At 54.4% G+C, this 16,757-nt stretch overlaps 7 protein-coding genes across 7 annotated transcripts; 6 read left to right on the top strand and 1 right to left on the bottom strand.

The window, feature by feature from the left end:
- Positions 1–285: 285 nt before the first annotated feature.
- N0V96_007678 (uncharacterized protein) lies at positions 286–2,456 on the top strand (the record flags this gene model as incomplete). The annotated part of the gene is made up of 2 exons (XM_053194563.2): positions 286–625; positions 727–2,456. The coding sequence occupies 2 exons, from the start codon at positions 286–288 to the stop codon at positions 2,454–2,456; spliced, it is 2,070 nt and encodes a 689-aa protein (XP_053048059.1).
- Positions 2,457–3,513: 1,057 nt separating this feature from the next.
- Positions 3,514–4,752, top strand: N0V96_007677 (mitochondrial 54S ribosomal protein mL46; the record flags this gene model as incomplete). Its single annotated transcript, XM_053194562.1, has 3 exons — positions 3,514–3,562; positions 3,628–4,367; positions 4,456–4,752. The coding sequence occupies 3 exons, from the start codon at positions 3,514–3,516 to the stop codon at positions 4,750–4,752; spliced, it is 1,086 nt and encodes a 361-aa protein (XP_053048058.1).
- Positions 4,753–7,284: 2,532 nt separating this feature from the next.
- On the top strand, positions 7,285–8,496 carry N0V96_007676 (uncharacterized protein; the record flags this gene model as incomplete). The annotated part of the gene is made up of 2 exons (XM_065758098.1): positions 7,285–7,339; positions 7,463–8,496. 2 exons carry the CDS (start codon positions 7,285–7,287, stop codon positions 8,494–8,496), a joined length of 1,089 nt encoding a protein of 362 aa, XP_065613240.1.
- A 1,846-nt stretch (positions 8,497–10,342) lies between these two features.
- N0V96_007675 (uncharacterized protein) lies at positions 10,343–11,828 on the top strand (the record flags this gene model as incomplete). The annotated part of the gene is made up of 2 exons (XM_053194560.2): positions 10,343–10,857; positions 10,925–11,828. The coding sequence occupies 2 exons, from the start codon at positions 10,343–10,345 to the stop codon at positions 11,826–11,828; spliced, it is 1,419 nt and encodes a 472-aa protein (XP_053048056.2).
- A 335-nt stretch (positions 11,829–12,163) lies between these two features.
- ini1 (Pre-mRNA-splicing factor ini1) lies at positions 12,164–12,557 on the bottom strand (the record flags this gene model as incomplete). The annotated part of the gene is made up of 2 exons (XM_053194559.1): positions 12,164–12,479; positions 12,541–12,557. 2 exons carry the CDS (start codon positions 12,555–12,557, stop codon positions 12,164–12,166), a joined length of 333 nt encoding a protein of 110 aa, XP_053048055.1.
- A 422-nt stretch (positions 12,558–12,979) lies between these two features.
- Positions 12,980–14,049, top strand: N0V96_007673 (uncharacterized protein; the record flags this gene model as incomplete). The annotated part of the gene is made up of 3 exons (XM_065758097.1): positions 12,980–13,510; positions 13,580–13,648; positions 13,705–14,049. 3 exons carry the CDS (start codon positions 12,980–12,982, stop codon positions 14,047–14,049), a joined length of 945 nt encoding a protein of 314 aa, XP_065613239.1.
- A 1,322-nt stretch (positions 14,050–15,371) lies between these two features.
- Positions 15,372–16,409, top strand: N0V96_007672 (uncharacterized protein; the record flags this gene model as incomplete). Its single annotated transcript, XM_053194557.1, has 1 exon — positions 15,372–16,409. The coding sequence occupies one exon, from the start codon at positions 15,372–15,374 to the stop codon at positions 16,407–16,409; it is 1,038 nt and encodes a 345-aa protein (XP_053048053.1).
- Positions 16,410–16,757: the final 348 nt, after the last annotated feature.

Below are 16,757 nucleotides of genomic sequence, written 5' to 3'. Positions count from 1 at the left end.
CGTTCAGTTCAGTCGCCTCAGCACTCCCACCTCAGGCCTGCCACTACCACCACCAGACACTGAACGACTCGGCACCTCTCTTTTTTTTCCCTCTACCTACCACCTGCCACCCCACGACCGACACAACAAGGCAATAAAGCCCATAAACAAGTTGGCACAATCACGGCTACAACAACAAGATCCACGTACATATTCCTGCAATCTCAAAGCCATCCGTTGGCCCTGCTCAAAGACGTTTTTTTATGAATTCATCAAACCTCAAGCGATACTACCACAGTTGCCACAATGACTGAACCGGATCAGTGCATCATATGCCTGGAGTCGCTGCAGCACCCCTCGTTCCAGCAACATCAACAGGACGCTGCTGCTGGAAACGGAGCGGGCCCAGCTGCTGCAAAAGCAACAGCAGCCACTACAACCACCACAACAACACAACCAACATATCGTGCCATCGACTCAGACCTCGAAATACTGGAAGAACCAGAGTCAAATTACATTGCTACCCTCGTTGGCTGCAATCACGTTGTTCATGATCAGTGCATCAGAAGTTGGGCCAAGAACTCCAATACTTGCCCCATTTGCCGTACACCCTTCAATGAGGTCAGCCTCTCATCTGAGCTCAACGGTACGTATCAAAGCATCCCGCCTCGCAACGGACGCTCGCAGCAGCAGCAGCAGCAGTAGCAGTTTTAGCAACAAGAAACTAACGCTGGTGATCACAAACAGGCCCCCCTATCGATTCATACGCTGTACAAGACAAGAAGCAAGAGCAGGAATTTGATATCCACAGATGGCTTCAGGAGAACCCCGAGGGCGAGGGCGAGGAACCGAGCCCTGCCTGTCCCATTTGCGAGTCGTCGGATCATGAAGAGGTGCTGCTCCTCTGCGATGGCTGCAATGCGGCCTACCATACACACTGCATCGGCCTGTCTGGTGTCCCCCAGACCGAGTCCTGGTACTGCTTTGAGTGTGATGAGAACAACAACGCCAGCCGATCCAGCCCTAGTGAGGCTTCGGATGTCGAAGTGATCCAGTCACGGCCTTTGAACCCATCTGCACGCTCGGCAAACCGACGAAACGTTACCGCTCAAAGAGGCCTGTTGCGAACCCAGTTGCAAGCTAGAAACGCACGCCGCGAGGCAAGATCCCTCGAGTGGCAGGGTGCCTGGGACCGGATTGCGAGTCGCATTTACGATGCTACTGACATCGACCTTGACAACCACGAAGACGAAGATTTATTCCAGGGCTTTCGCCGCGCCCAGGCCCAGAGAGGACACTTTCGCGATACTCAAGAACATCAAGACTGGGAGCAGCGCATGAGTATCGCCAGTCGTCTAGGCGCCAGAGACATCTTTGCAAGAAATATTCGCCCAACCGTCGGTCATCGCCTTGACGGTGGCCCAGTCGAACCCGTCATGCAACCCCCTCCGCCGGCTCCCGAGACGAGAGAGGAGCAGCAGGCTTGGGGCGCCCTCGAGAGGGCTCGCGAAGCTGAGACGAGCGCTCCCAATCCCCGCAAGAGAAAGTCGAGATCTACCACGGCTTCTCCTCAAGAACCCGCTCAGGAACCCGAGCGCAAGCTGAAGCGACCTCGCACACGCCGATTGCCTTTACAGGGAGAAGGCTCCGGATCGGGCTCTGCCTCGGCCTCGGTGTCGGGATCTGGATCTGTATCTGGCACCGCATCAGGCGCCGGCCCTGCCACTGTGTCCGCACTCGCCCCCGCACCTACGATAACTTCGTCACCCGCGCCGACGAGTGTTCTGGCGTCGAGGCCTCAGACGAACGGCGCTACGCAGCGCGTCCAGTATCCCGTCAACACAGAACCCGGACCATCTTTCCTGTCGTCGCTGCTCAAGGAGGTGGAGATGAGCGCACCCTCCGACGACGAGACTGTGCGGAACTACTTCGGCACTCACTCTGGTGTTGACCCCTCTTCACCAGTCACATCCCCCTCACCATCATCACGAAACTCACCGCGGGCGCTTTCCCTCACTCCGCCACCTCATCCCCGGCCCAGCTCACCAACGCTATCTCTAAGCTCTTATGTGGAACCGCGGTTCCCCAAGGCCAACTATTCGCCGACTCGAAACGCTGGGGACAGTAGTGACTCTGACAGTCGATCGAACGGCGCGGAAATTCGCCAGCCTCGCCCACAGCGGCCGAACCGTCAGCGACCGACCTTTGCTCGGTCGCAGGACTCGTCGCCTACGCGATCTGCCATCCCCTTTGAGACCAAGGAAAGAATCAGCGGCATCGTCCGGGCTGCCCTCAAACCGCACTGGCGCGCAAAGGAGCTCACCACCGATCAATATGCAAACATCAACCGAGATGTTTCTCGCAAGCTGTACGAGGGCCTTCGCGATCCACAGACGCTGGACGATGATGCCAAAAAGACTTGCGAAAAGATCGCTACCAAAGAGGTGGCTCGTGCGATTGAGGAACTCAAGGCCTGATCGGCATTCTGCAGCATAAACGAACGAACGGTACCGGGCATTAGGCGTTATTGGTGTTTGGCAGCGAACCAAGCGGTCTAATACCCCAACACTCCATTCCACAAAGGAGGCTTATTTTTGCAAAATTTCAACTTTGAATTTCCCGTGTCTCTGGGATTGGGCGGATGAGAGGCACAGGTGTATCTTAGGGGCGGGGGTCTCGTAGTAGCTCGAATCGCTCGGATCTCTTGGGAAGAGGCTCCGTCAAGGGCGAGATCCAAGATTAGGCCGGAGAGGCTTTCTGTACTGTAGTAGGTAGATAGACGACGACACGACGAATGCACATTACGACTCTCAATGAGAAGCTCAGCGCGCGTGAACACGCTCGGACTATAAGTGCGACAGTAGAGTCAGCAGCACCAAGTAACGTGGAAAGCAGAAAATTCACGTGTGCGATCATCGCGACGCATTGCTTGCCACATAGCGCGAGTCCACTCTGGACTCTGCTGATGCGGCAGCAGAAGCCAGCCGTTCTTAAACAGCGGTCAAGGGCGCTGATGTGTTTGCAGTAACTATCTAACATGAACCCAGTAAGAATAATTGCAGGTGCTGCTAGCGAAAAAAGACTGCTTTTTACTCTGGGCACCGTAATAAATGATCAGGACGTTCTGGAGGCGGAACAGGTCTCGACGATAAGGAAATGGTGCCGTGAAGAGAAAAGAGAAGTAGAAGTGAAAGAGTTGGCGGCAGGGCGTCGGGTTGATAAAGGCTCTGCGCGGTCCCACCGCTACCCCTGCTTACGTGATTGGGACCCGCGCTTGTCAGGCGCGATGTTGACCCGGGCGCCTGTCAAGATCGACCTTGCTTTTCAGGTACAATATGAGGCACCACAAGATTTAGCTTGTGCTGCACCGGTGCACGGTGCACCTCGTCGGGCGTCTGACCTTAGGTAAGCGCCGCCCCGGCCATCCGGTACGTACCTCTGCTGAGCTTGAACAGCAAAAAAGTTCAATTCCCATCTGGAGATTCTCGACTGAGGTGTCAAGGAGGAGACCCCGTACACCCAGCGATTTCCACGATGACAGCTTCCAGCAGAGGCGCATTCGCCGCCCTCGGGCGCATACAATGTATGTTTACGTTTCAGATCAACACTGAGATCATTGGCTAACTTTGAGTTCCCCCCCCCCTACAGCAACCCCCAGAGTCTGCAGACAATGCGCGAGGGTCCAGATTAGAGCTCCAGCTCCCTCGCGGGCGTACTCGGGTGCTGCCGCCGCCGCAACGAACACGACCACGTCCGACGCTCCCCCTCCTCCTCCTCCTTCTTCGAGAGTCAGCAAACCAACCGACTCCAAGGCCGCAGCGGCAGACATTACGATCCCGCCACCCTCGATCCGAGCAGGCGTGATCCTCACGCGGGCGCCGCTCCTGACGCGGCCCCTGGCGGACTTTGAGCAGTCCTACTTCTTCTACCAGAAGCGCCTCAACGAGCGTCTGACGATGCCCTTTATCACGTCCGTCTACTTTAAGCCCGACACGCCGGCGCTGATTGACTGGAACATGAAGGTCAAGGACCGCAAGGGCACCGTCGCCAAGGAGCTGGGCGTGTACAACGGGAAAGCGTCGACGGCGTGGGACGACGAGCTGGCCGTCGGCGACGGGCTGAGCAAGCACGACAAGGCGGTGGAGCTGCTGCTCAAGGACGCCGTGATGCGCGTGAGCGACGACGCGGAGATTATTCCCGAGGAGGATCGGGCGCCGCCCGAGGCGTTGGCGCCGCGGGTGTCGGAGGCGGATATCAAAGGGGACCAGACGAGGTTGGATCGCGCCATGGAGAGGACGCTGTACCTCGTCGTCAGGAAGGCCGGTCGCAAGAAGGATGTCTGGGAGTTTCCTGCGGCGGGCTTGTCTACGGAGGAGAACCTCCACGAGGTGAGTTTTGTCCCATCACTCCCTACACTACCCTACTCCCCCTTTCCCTTCCCCATGCTTCGATATTTGATATATATGCTGACATCAGGAACAGGCTGCGCAGAGAATTCTCGACGACACGGCGGGCGTCAACATGAACACGTGGATGGTCGGCCGCGGCCCGGCCGCCGTGCACGTGGCCAAGACGCAGGTCCGGCGCGGCGAGCTGTTTGAGCGCGGCAGCAAGACCTTCTTCCTCAAGGGCCGCATCATGGCGGGCCAGGCGGACCTGACGGCCAACAAGTTTGGGTACAAGGAGTTCAAGTGGCTGACCAAGGAGGAGCTCGCCGAGGTGCTGGAGCCGGGTTACTACAACAATGTGCGGGGCATGATGGTGGACCGGTAGAGGTATGCTCCATATTTGGTTTGGCCGGCCGGGCATGTGTCAAGTTGAACTCTCTCAAGTGGTGAAAATGGGGGGAGCAGACAAAGTGTTGTCGGGGAACTGTTCAGAGGACGTGTAACGCTGTTGTATCATAGATAAACTTGTACAATCAAATCTTTCACTGGATGTTGTGTCTGCCTGGCCCGGGCTTGATTGTGTCGGGTTGTGCTTTCGGCGTTGGGCTTGACTGGGGCGTTAGATGCGCATTTCCATGTAATTCTGCTCCCTGAACTAGAGAACCGTAGTCAGTTCGAGATGGTTTTGCCTCGGAAGCATGCGAACATGGCCTGTTGCCTACGAGATACCATATCATCCTCCATTAACTTGAGAGAATTGAGACCTTTCTCTCTATACATGCTGGTCTTACCGCTAATCAAGAGTAGATAAATCTACCAGCAATAATGGAATGTCGTTCGAGATATCACATAGTTTGTCAAGTTGCTGAAACATTGGGTCTTTACATACCCACATGAGTTACCATTACTCATAAAGCCATCGATGCCACGGGAATTCAAGTAGATATGTAGAGAAACACAATTCAAATTGGTAGAAGCAACCTTGCATTGCGCAAGAAAGCATATCATCTTCACAGTTCCAGTTTTGACACGTATTATGCCTTCTTACGCAATGCAAGGTTGCTTCTACCAATTTGATATCGTGTCCAATTACGTCGTATAACCATAAACAGTAATCTCTGGAGGTGAGGTCGCAAAGACAAACGCATAGCAGCGTTTCTCAAGCTCCCCCCTCTTTAACCTCACCCCGCGCCTTCCTTCCTCTCGTGGACTTGACCTCCCACGTCCAGCCACAAGCCTCAACCCCACCTCTTCTAAACTCTTTTGAATTTCTTCAATAGTCTGTGGCGTAATGGGATCAGAGAGGCACTGCTTTGACGAGGAGCGTCCCCTTGCGCCACGGGTGCGTGGGTTTGAATCCCACCGCCGTTAGAAAACCTCCATCGTTACACTTGAGGCTGGTAAGAGTCTCGGGGTGTTCATAGATTCGCTGTTCGCAAGGATAGGAGTTGAACTTTTTGATCTTTTTCTCATTAAGGCGGAGATAATTTCTCAACTTGACAATATGTACGTATCATTTACACATGGAAATAGACATGAAGTATATGTGATGGTGATATATCAGCTACAGGCGTTACGTGTTTGGCACCTCAAATCAAAAACCTCAATGAGAAGGGCATTTATTCCTTTCAGATCTTCATCTTGCTACGGCCATGCGAGAGTTCAACGACCTTCGGCCTTTTTAGTAGGGTATCTCTCATTTGTTAGGGTTCCCATTCGACCTTCATCAACGAACCAGGAAGGAACATACGGACAAATACTCCGCTGAAGGACCTGCCCTGCCAAAGTGATCAAGTGCTCTTGCCCTATTTTCTTGCAGACATGGGGAGCTCCTTCCTAAGTCAATCTTCTCTTGATGGGTTTTGTTTTTTTCCCCCCATGTGAGCCGCCCATACCTTCCCTTATTCCTCCTCTTCTTCTTCTACGCCAACGTATTCATCCTTCCGCTCTTCTTCTACCTTTCCTTTCCAACCACTAATCGACGACTGGGAGCCAGGAAATCGACAGCATCTCGGCGCCCAACATGGAAGTCTCGTCAGAGAACTTCTGGCGGCAGCTGCCGAAGATTCTGCTCTCAATCGCGAAGTCTCGATACGTTGCCATCGACGTCGAGATGACCGGCATCATGGACAAGGGCTCGGAAAACAGACACGACAATCCAACCAACCAGCAGACCTATGAATCAGCCAAGAACATTGCATCCAAATTCAACGTCTTCGAACTGGGGATCACCTGTGTTGAAAAATCGTCGGGTTTGTATTTCCACCGTCCACACAGAAACCGGCATCGTATTCTGACAGATCCGCAGATGGCACATACAAGACCGAGACCTACAGCTTCACTGTCAGCCCCTACCTCCATACTGAAACACGGGCTGATGAGACATTCGTCAAAGGCTTGGACAGGAGCCTTTCTGTATCATACAACACACTCAAGTTTCTTCGATCGGAAGGCATCCGGCTGGAAAAGACCTATGAAGACTGCGTTCCGTACCTCAGCCGCGAAGAGGCACACATGGCAACTCAACAGATGGAGCGCCGACAAGAGCCTTGGGAAGCCAGAGATCATGGATACAACGAGCATGACGAAGGCCTGACTACGTTTTCCATTTACGTCCATAATACGATTGTAAATTGGCTTTACACCGATCCATGGATGGTAAGTAGCACTTATTCCTTTCTTGTGTGCCCGAAAAAGACACTTCCTCTCAAGTTCTCGTCCCCTTCTATCGTACATACTAATCTCAAGATTGGATAGCGAACTGCAGAGATCAAATTACTCTTACCCAACTCCGAAAGCAAGAAACGTATGAGCGTCTACGAACAGATCGTTCGCAGAAAGGCCCGAGAGCTTGTGCCACGAATGGGTTGCCATCTTTGGAATCACGGCACGACCGTGATCATCTCTCAGCGGGACGATGGACAAGAAGCCGAGGTTCGTTTACACCAGCGCGGATGACGATGATGAGAACAGTGATAGCTGAAATTGCGAAGAGGCGCGAGTCCCTAGAGAACGATCTCAACGCATCGTTGAGCAAGTACACAGGTGGGCTCCCCTTAACGTGTGATGTTTCACCGGCGACTGACTGGTATAAGGCATTCGACTGATTATCGAAGCCCTTGTCGGCGGCAAATTTGCCGACCTGATTAACCCCGACCTCATTGTCGAAGCCATGTCTGGATGGCCTGGCGAAGCACAAGCCTTTTGTCACGAGGTTCATGATTACCTTCATCCCGCGTCACCAGAACACTCGGAAGGATATTCAGAGGGAGAAGTTGGTGATCGCTACTGTCACTTATGCTGCGCAGATCACGATCCTGGCACAGGCTGCTCTAGTACGTGCTCAGGACAGAACGTCGAAGTCGCATTCCAAACAAACGTGGCCACTAGAGACAAGTGCCCTTGTATGAAGAAGCGAGGCTCATCCAGACGTCGAGTTGGAGATGAACAGCGGACGCCCTGGGTGTACGATGTTCACTGCGAGCGTTGCTACCCAGATCTTGGCAGCGGCCAGCCCGGGACTGACTCTTCCCCTCTCCATAACGTCCGCTCACAGACCACCGATACTCAAGGAGCTCACTCGGCTCTCCACAGCAGCGAATCTTCAAGCAATTCGTGGGGAGCGGCCGATGACGAGGGCGAAGAGGACGACACCGGTACCCGGAATACCACGGCTGGGACATCTAGCTGGTATGAGACGACTGGTTGGGACAATTTATGTCAAGATCTCGAGGAACTGTCAACCGAAACACTCAAAAACGAAGTAGCAGATGCCCTCAAGGAGCTGGAGGCTTTTGGTCGAAGATCCGAGCCAATCATCATTGGACACAACCAATTCATGGACCTTTTGTTCCTTTACAACACCTTCATCGACAACCTCCCTGATACTTTGGATGAGTTTCGGGCAAAGCTACATAACCTATTCCCATCCATCATAGACACGAAGTTGTTGGCCATCAAGGACGACACGATCGAGGGCGAAGACCCATTGATGGATCTATATAACAGGTTCGATGACAATAGAACGCAGCCAAGCATCCATTGGGATGCAGCTTATGGTTATGGACGTCGTGGAACAGCCCATCAGGCTGGCTTCGATAGTGAGTTGGTAGAACAAGCAGAACCGTAAGTGATTCGACTAATGAGACTAGGCCACATGACGGCAGTTGTTTTTCTGCGAATTGCCCACAAACTCGCCCGTGAGGAATCGGCCAGGCTCGGGGGCCGAGGCGCCTCATACGAGAGCAAGATGAAGAGATTGTACGACAGAGAATGGCTATCAGCGGTTGGGTACGATCCACGATTCCTGGGTTACCCGCAAGACTTCCACATTGGCACACGGGTAGATCACAACATCCAGGAAGAGCACGTGGGTCTACTCAGTTGGCGGATGAAGATATTCGACAGCATTCGCAACCGGGTCAGGATCGCACCCCGCAAGACAGTTCACATAGGAAGGGACTAATGAGTCGAGCTGGCGACGGAGCGTGATTGCCCTTGGATTGAAGAGTCTGCGGTACGCGCCAACGCGAAATCGCGCCTTGGCTGTTGGTGGTGGCAGAGGCCTCATGAACAGGGAGACGCGTTTGTGAGTAGGACAATGAATTTTGCAATGTCGTTGAGGACGGATGACCCTTGGTGGATTTCTGGAGACGCCCCGCAAAACTATGTTTCGATAGATGAACCTATCCATACTCGATTGAAAGCACAATAAGAGCACGTCGGCACTCAGCAGATCGTTTCACATTTTGTCCCAAGGTCACCCTTTTCCATCAGCTTATACGCCTTGCATGTTGAAGCTGCTCGGCGATTCCTAGCACGCAAGATGATCCGGTTCTAGAACCCCGCGACGAAGACAATTCCACGTGTGCTGCGCACCATAAAGACACTTTGGTGCCAGCCATGAGAGGTGGACGGTCACTTGATGACTATAATAGGAAATACACCGATGTAAGCGTCAGGGGCTAAATGGCGATGACATTCTCCTCGGGAGCCGGGTGGTTCTGCCTCCCGCGAGATGCCTCGGAACAATCTGGGGAAGCACAGGGGGGCCAGAAAAGTCTAAACCCTGAACGCGTTCGCGCAAACTTGCGATTGACAATTGAGAGGGGTAATTAATAGGATATCATAATAGACGCAGCTAAGCAAAGCAGTGATCGAGAAGGGAGTCCCGACTTGGCGGGTTGTATACAACACGAAGATTTGAAATGACAGGCCGCAGCGAGCATGAGACGATCGTCTCTAAATGGTTGGTGATCTCCGGGAGGTGAGATGAAAGCTCGGCCGGTCGTCGAGGGCAACCCCTGTTTCTCCGACCCAGGCACAGCGTCCTCCCCGATCAGGAAATTCCATCCAATGAAAAGTTCAAGAAGGCCGGACGCCGGGAGAAGGCCACGCTCGTGGAGGCTAAAGAGGTACTTGACATGTGAGCTGTCCAGCAACAACGTCACCGGTACTCGCTTATCGCTCGCTCCCTCCTGCTCTGGCGGTCAGCTGGCTAGCCCCCTCTCCCCCAGCGGCAGCATACAACGCAGCAACGCAGAAGCTGGGGGGGAACCCACTAAGAAACAAACCGAGGCTAAACTTGGGCCATGGCCGAAAAGTGTAACAGTGCCGGTACGTGCCTGTCCCGGGCAGCTGTGCAGGTGCTGCGGTAATCGGCATGTTTGTCTGTCAGCAGACTCCAATTCCATTCTCCAGCAACCCCCAGCTACCTCAGCACCACCACTACCACACACCACACACCACCACCACAACGCCCAGGAATCCGAATCTAACCACATCCACATGTCGCGGCTCTTTTCACAACCCGCAGGTGGCATTTGAGCAGGAACGCGTATGATGGCCGCCATTCTCCGCACGTCGGATACATAACAATAGTCCCCGTTCTTTTTTCCCTCATTTCCCTCTGCCTGGGGCTCTTCAATGCCGACAAATTGACCCCGTTGCATGTTGCTGTTGCCTCCCGCTCCTAAATGCCCGCCAACATGTCGTCCCTCAATGGCTCCTACACGGCGACCTTGAGTCCCACGGTCGCTTCTTCCGAGACCACCGCTACATTCCCACCGCATATGCTCGCGAGCTCTATCTCGTCTCTATCCTCATCGACCTCAGCGCGCCATACCTCGCAAATCTCAAAGACCTACCGCCAGGCCTCAACTCTCTTCCTCACCCGCCGTCTACCCGAGGCACTATCAACCATCTTGCCATTGATCACCCCGCCCTCGGGACAGTCGGAAAACGGCGCAGAAGAACCAGCGCCCGTCGCCAGAGCATCACGATCCACGAGGATCAAGGTCTGGAGCTTGTACCTGACGACGCTCAACGCCATCGTCGAACTGGAGCCGGACGAAGGAAAGGATGCGTTTGGGAGCCAGGAGTGGAGAGCGCTGTGCACCAAAGTCAGAGAAGGAGACGTCTGGGAGGAGGTCGTACGCAACGGATACCACGGCGTCGAGAGCGACGTCGATTCGGACGTTGTCATTAATCTGTAAGATGCCTTCTCTGTCGTTATTTTTTTCCCTTCCTGTCGCAAACATACACTAACAACAACGTAGCGCCACACTTTTACTAGCCCACGCCCGGACACAAGAATTGAACCAAAGGAAGCTCGAGAGCTATCTCGCAGCCGCCACATCACCAAATCTGGACTTCTCCAAGAGATTTTCCGACTCGCCGTCGCCGTCACCACGGCTGAACCGGCATAGGTCTCCGGCTAAGGCCACCAGTGGAGCGGATACACCGAGGGATCTGAATGCGAGGGTCAAGATTCTTGAGCTGTACACGCTCCACGTACTTATCCGCAATAACGAATGGGATTATGCCCGAGAATTTATCAGCGTTAGCTCGGTATTAGATGACGAGCGCCGCGAGGCGTTTTTGCAAGCTCTGCAAAGCCTGCAGGAGGAACAGCAGGAAGCCGAGAGGCGAGAGACGGAAGAGCGACGCGAGCAGGAAGAGCAGCTTCGGCGTGATATTGAGGAGGCGAAGAAGTTGAGAGCCGAAAATGAAGAGAGGGAACGACGGAGGTTAGAGGAAGAGAGGGCACGAAGAGAAGGCGCCGAAGGGGACTACGGCATCGAAAAGACACCGAGTAAAGCAGGCTCGAGCAAGGCGGGGTCAAGCAAGGGACGTCACGCCAGGGCCGTTTCCAACACATCAGGGTCCAACTCTAATTCGAAGATGCCCGTCTCTAGGGCCAAAGGGAAATCATCAGCTCCGCCGACCTTTGGAACGAGGGCGTCAATGGTCATCTCCCGGATGCGCGAGGTGATTGACCAGCTGGGAGCATCATTTAAGACGAACCCGATGCTGCTGATGCGGCTCGTGGCCTTTATTTTGGGTTTGGTCGTCATGTTTGGGCAGAAGAACGTCCGCGAACGGATACAGCGAGTGCTTGGTAATGGTTGGAATAAGGTCAAGGCGACCGCGGGAATGGGAGTCAAGGTTAGCTACATATGATTACGACGCGGGTACTTGGCTAGCTTTGACCTCACTGTACTATACGAACTTGGATGAACATTGGCCTAATTTTTTGGCCATTCTTTTTGATATTTATGCAAAATGAAGCATTTCTTTTGTTTGGTGAAACCGTTTCATGCCGCTTTAGAAAGAGATCATCATGTCTGGCTTGTTCCCAATTATGCCGCAAAACCCTTGTCCCATATCTGTGAATCAAAACACACCAAACGCCGCAGGCAATGCGATACCTGTTCCACGGAAACGTTGTAGTCTTCCCGTCTCCTCGTAACCAAAACAACATATCAAATTTGCCCATATCCCGGGCGACGCAGGGGCTAGTACGTCGCCGTCCGATTGGTTTTCTTCTGGTAGAACAGATCGGTCCTGGAGCTGCCGAGGTTTATAATCTTGGGGCACCCGTCGCGGTCCTTTTCGAGGCGCGTGCACTCGAAGCAGTAAAAGGCGTCCGAGATGCCCTCGCCGCCGCAGACGACGCACTTGTTTTGGTAGTTTCCGAACGAGCACTCGTCGCAGATGCGGACGAGGGTCGTGGGGCGGACGTAGGAGTCGCAGACGGGGCACTTGCCGTCGCACTTGTCGCAGAGGCGGCCGATGGCGATGCCGGCTTGCTTGCGGCACATTACGAGATCGCTGGCGGGAATTGTTAGCTTGTGAATTTAATTTTGAGGAGAATGACTGGGGAATGGCTCACGGGTGATGGCGCGACATGAAGGGCAATCTGTGAGAGAAGCGCCTCCGGTATGTATAAGGTTTGGTTGAAGCTGTCTTGCGGGTCGCGGGAGGTGATAGTTATCGTACCCTCTCTTTACCAGGAACCTTTGGAGAAAAGACGTTCGCGCCTGTCAGCCTCGCCACTTCTTCCTCTCGGTTCTCTGTCAGTCATTGGTGCGGACCCTTGTCTGATCCGGCCGAAGTGGGGTAGTCTGTGGGTTCGTCCCTCCGAGTGGCTAGACCCCGCTGACAAACCTCAGCCTTGGAGCTCGGGTTGGAGCTGTCAAGCTCTGGGATACCTACCATGAGACCGAGGCGGATTCACTTCCTTTCGTACACACCGCATTCCTTCGCATTCTGCCTTCTTTGACATTGTTGCCGAGAAGACAGCGACTGCGGCTGTGGGAAGCGACAACATCATGGCCACTGTTACGGAGTACAGCAAAAACGGCTCCCTTCGGACCGAGCAAGAGAAGCTTACAGATTTCAGGGCACCTGCCGACACCATCAACCCCGAACCCGCGGGCTCTGAAATGGAGGTTACACAAAAGCGTAAAGCGTCTATAGAGTCCCTTGATGGAGCGGAAGAATCGTCAAAAAGAGCAAAATTCGATGATGGTGACCACGGCGACCACGGCGACCCACCCGCACAAGATTCGGCACAGGACTCGAGGCCGCGCGACGAAGATCCCCGAGCCAGTACCGCCCGACGAGCGCCTTTATCAAGGGATGAAGAGAAGAAGCGGGGTAAGCGGTTGTTCGGGGGTCTCCTAAGCACCCTCAGCCAGACCAACTCCAGCTCGCAGCACAAGAAGAGGAGGGAGATTGAGCAGCGACAGCAGGAGAAGGCGCAGAAACAGAGGGCAGAAGACGAGAAGAGACGGACGGAGAAGCTCGCGCGGATCACCGAGGCGCGGTGGAAGGAGCAGATCTGGTTTGACGAGAAAGTCGTACGTGCTTGCCCCTCTCTTCCCCTTGAGAGCCTCGTCCAAGTGCTTATAAGCTTTCCTTTACCGCAGATGAAAACCCGCCATGCCAACATGCTCGCAAAGGCACAATCTCTCCGGACGAAGGCAGGACCGTCAATTGTGCGTATTGCACGTTGCGCAAGGGGGGGGGGAAGCCATCAGCTGACGTGTTGCAGTACTATCGGCCGTGGAAGCTTACCAAAGAACAAGAGGACGAGATTGACGACCAGGTGCAAGACGCCAAGAACGCCATCGCGAGAGAACTCGAAGCGTTCAAAGATCGGAAAGAAGAACACGAGAGACGTCACGGCCGCGCCAGGCCGCCGACCATGGTCCAGGAGGAGCCTATGACAATGGTCACAGAAGAACAACCAGCAGAGGCTCCGCCAGCGGTTTCTGCTGATCCTCCCGCAGCTACCGAGCACATAGTTGCGTCTCCCGACAGAGACAGACATGAGCGGGAGACACACGACGAACCTGGTGATGTCGTGGAAAACGACGAAGATATGGTTATCTACTAATGCCTGACAAAAGCAAGCGGTGGTTTCCCATCTTTTCTACCCCGGCGTTTCATTGTAGAAGACGCCAATACCGCGGTAGTTTGTGTGATTGTTATAACATTCGGCGATATGGGAGGCATGTTATTTTCTCTGGCTTCGCGCGCGAGTTTGAAGGCGGAGTTGGGGTTTTTATGATACCAATTGGAATTTAAAGCGGCGTTTACTTGGGAAAGGTGCCCATGGTGATATTTGAAAAAAAAAAAAAAAGAAGCTTGGGTCCAGAACCGGGATTTAGACCAACTTTGTTCGCTGTTCGCCGACTGAAAGGTTTACTTCGTCGAGCCATGCTCTCTGACTCAAGCATAAGACCGGTGACGTTCTCCTGCTTTAGCTTGGTGGGACCTCTTAATCCAGAACAGCTGCTGTTCCTCGCCGTTGAAGAATCGTAGTCCTCCGTCTGGACTAGCAGCTTACGCTTTCGGGTGAAGAGAATACGATCTCCAACTCTGAACTATGCGATTTGTTGGAGAAGATAATACTGATCAACCCCCGTTTCGAGTACCGTCCGACAATGGCGAGTCCCCTTGTCTCAAGTTGTCCCTGGACCGAGGCATCGCAACAGCACGGACGGGGCCCGCTAGGACGATTCCATCAAGGGACTCCGATGGACAGCAAAGGCGATGCCCCGCGCGGGTGGATTCCCGGCCACGCCGTTCGCCAATGCCGCCGCTCGCCGCACGTTAGATCCCCTGTCAACTCAAGCCGTGCCCCTCACCATGCGACCCATACGCTGGACCCAGAGCTTGGTGCAGACAGGTCGATGATATCCTGTGTGCGAAGTACTGCATAGAGGTAGAGCCCGAAAATGGGACAAGCCATGCCGAGGCTTAAAGTACACCGCTCGTATGTTTTCTCTTAGGTGGCCAGTTTCTGTAGCTTTCTAAGCAATCTGGCGAGTTTCAAAGTGCAATACTTGTCTCCATAACTCGGAGACTCGGCGATACCTCGAATGGTATAAGTAGTTTTACCTTTCCAACAAGTCTAGTGTGATAGGTGTCGGTGAAGCTGCACATACACACTCACACAAACACGCATATACAGCTTGTCTTGCATTATCCCCCGCAATAGCATTGTGAGAAAGCTTACAATCAGTACCTGAGCTGTAATAGCAAGGGTCTCTTTCTTGGCAGACGTCGAGCGCCAACGTGAGTATAAGACTACCGCGGGCCCCGCCATTCACTAGCTGCCCCTCCTTCTCTCCTCCCGCTCTTCGCTACGGCCTCTGACAGCTCTCACTCCAGACGGAAATCTCGCATACCGATATCCGGATACACACACCAACGATGGCCGTCGATAAGATCGCCCCCAACGACCCGCGCGTCGAGCGCAAGCAGGCCGAGGTCAGGGGCAAGACCTACTCCTACCTCTTCAGCAAGCCCGAGGGCGATGCCACCCCCAAGGGCTCCGTCGTCCTCATCCACGGCTTCCCCGACATCTCGCTCGGCTGGCGCTACCAGGTCCCCATGTTCCTCGCCCAGGGATACCAGGTCATCGTCCCGGACACCCTGGGCTACGGCCAGACGTCCTCCCCGGCCGAGCTCGAGGCCTTTTCCCTCAAGAGCATGTCGGACGACATCAAGGCGCTCTGCGACAGCATCATCCCGGGCGAGCAGATCATCCTCGGCGGCCACGACTGGGGCGGAGCGCTCGTCTGGCGCCTCGCCATGTGGCACCCGTCCCTGATCAAGGGCGTCTTCAGCGTCTGCACGCCCTACAACGCGCCCACGACGGCCTGGTTCGACCTCGCCGACGTCATCGCCGCGGGCCGCCTGACCAACTTCAAGTACCAGCTCCAGCTGCGCAGCGAAGAGGTGCCCGAGAAGCTCACCAAGCCCGAGGACATTCGGCAGTTTTTGCAGGGCATCTACGGCGGTAAAGGCCCCGCGGGCGAGCTCGTCTTCAACACGGAGAGGGGCATCATCTGGGAGAACATCGGCAAGATCGGCCCCACGCCGCTGCTGTCCGAGGAGGAGATTGCGTACTACGCCGACAACTTTAGCACGTCGGGCATGCGCGGCCCCACCAACTGGTACCGCACGCGCAAGATCAACCACGACGAGGAGCTGCCGCTCGCCGAGGCGGCGGAGAAGAGCGGCGAGGCGTACAAGGTGACGCCGCCCAGTCTCTTCATCTCGGCGACAAAGGACGCGGCGCTGCCGCCGGCCATGGCGGCGGGCATGGACAAGCACTTTGAGGACCTGTCGAGGGGCGAGGTGACGGCTACGCACTGGGCGTTGTGGGAGGCGCCCGAGGAGGTGAATAAGCAGATCAAGGCGTGGATCGAGAGCAAGGTCGACAAGAAGCCAACAGCGTCGTTGTGAGTTTGTTTCTTGAAGCAAGACAGCTAAAAGAAGAAATGTGGCTCTTGAAGGAAGGACCGCAGGAGGTTGGATTTGACGTTAACGTTTATATTTATGACAGACTGGGATGAACCACAGTTTCGGGCACGATTAGTGAACGGCCAATGTAGAATGAATTCATAATTTGACCAAACAAAGTCATTGTGGTGATTCATCGTTCAAGGTCTCTTTTGCAGCTATGCCTATCTGTATCTCGCACTGTTGTTACCTTGTGATTGGGATGAAGCAGTGATGTCAGATGTCGTGGGACTGTCTGTCGTGCTTGGCCTTCTTGATTCGTGCCAGATTCCTACCCTCAACTAGACTAGT

Source organism: Colletotrichum fioriniae (assembly GCF_027942845.1).
Source record: "Colletotrichum fioriniae strain IMI 355084 chromosome Unknown scaffold_9, whole genome shotgun sequence".
In the NCBI taxonomy this organism is placed as follows: Eukaryota; Fungi; Ascomycota; class Sordariomycetes; order Glomerellales; family Glomerellaceae; genus Colletotrichum; species Colletotrichum fioriniae.
The sequence above is the reverse complement of the archived record's forward strand: the minus strand, read 5'-3'. Positions and strand labels throughout refer to the sequence as shown.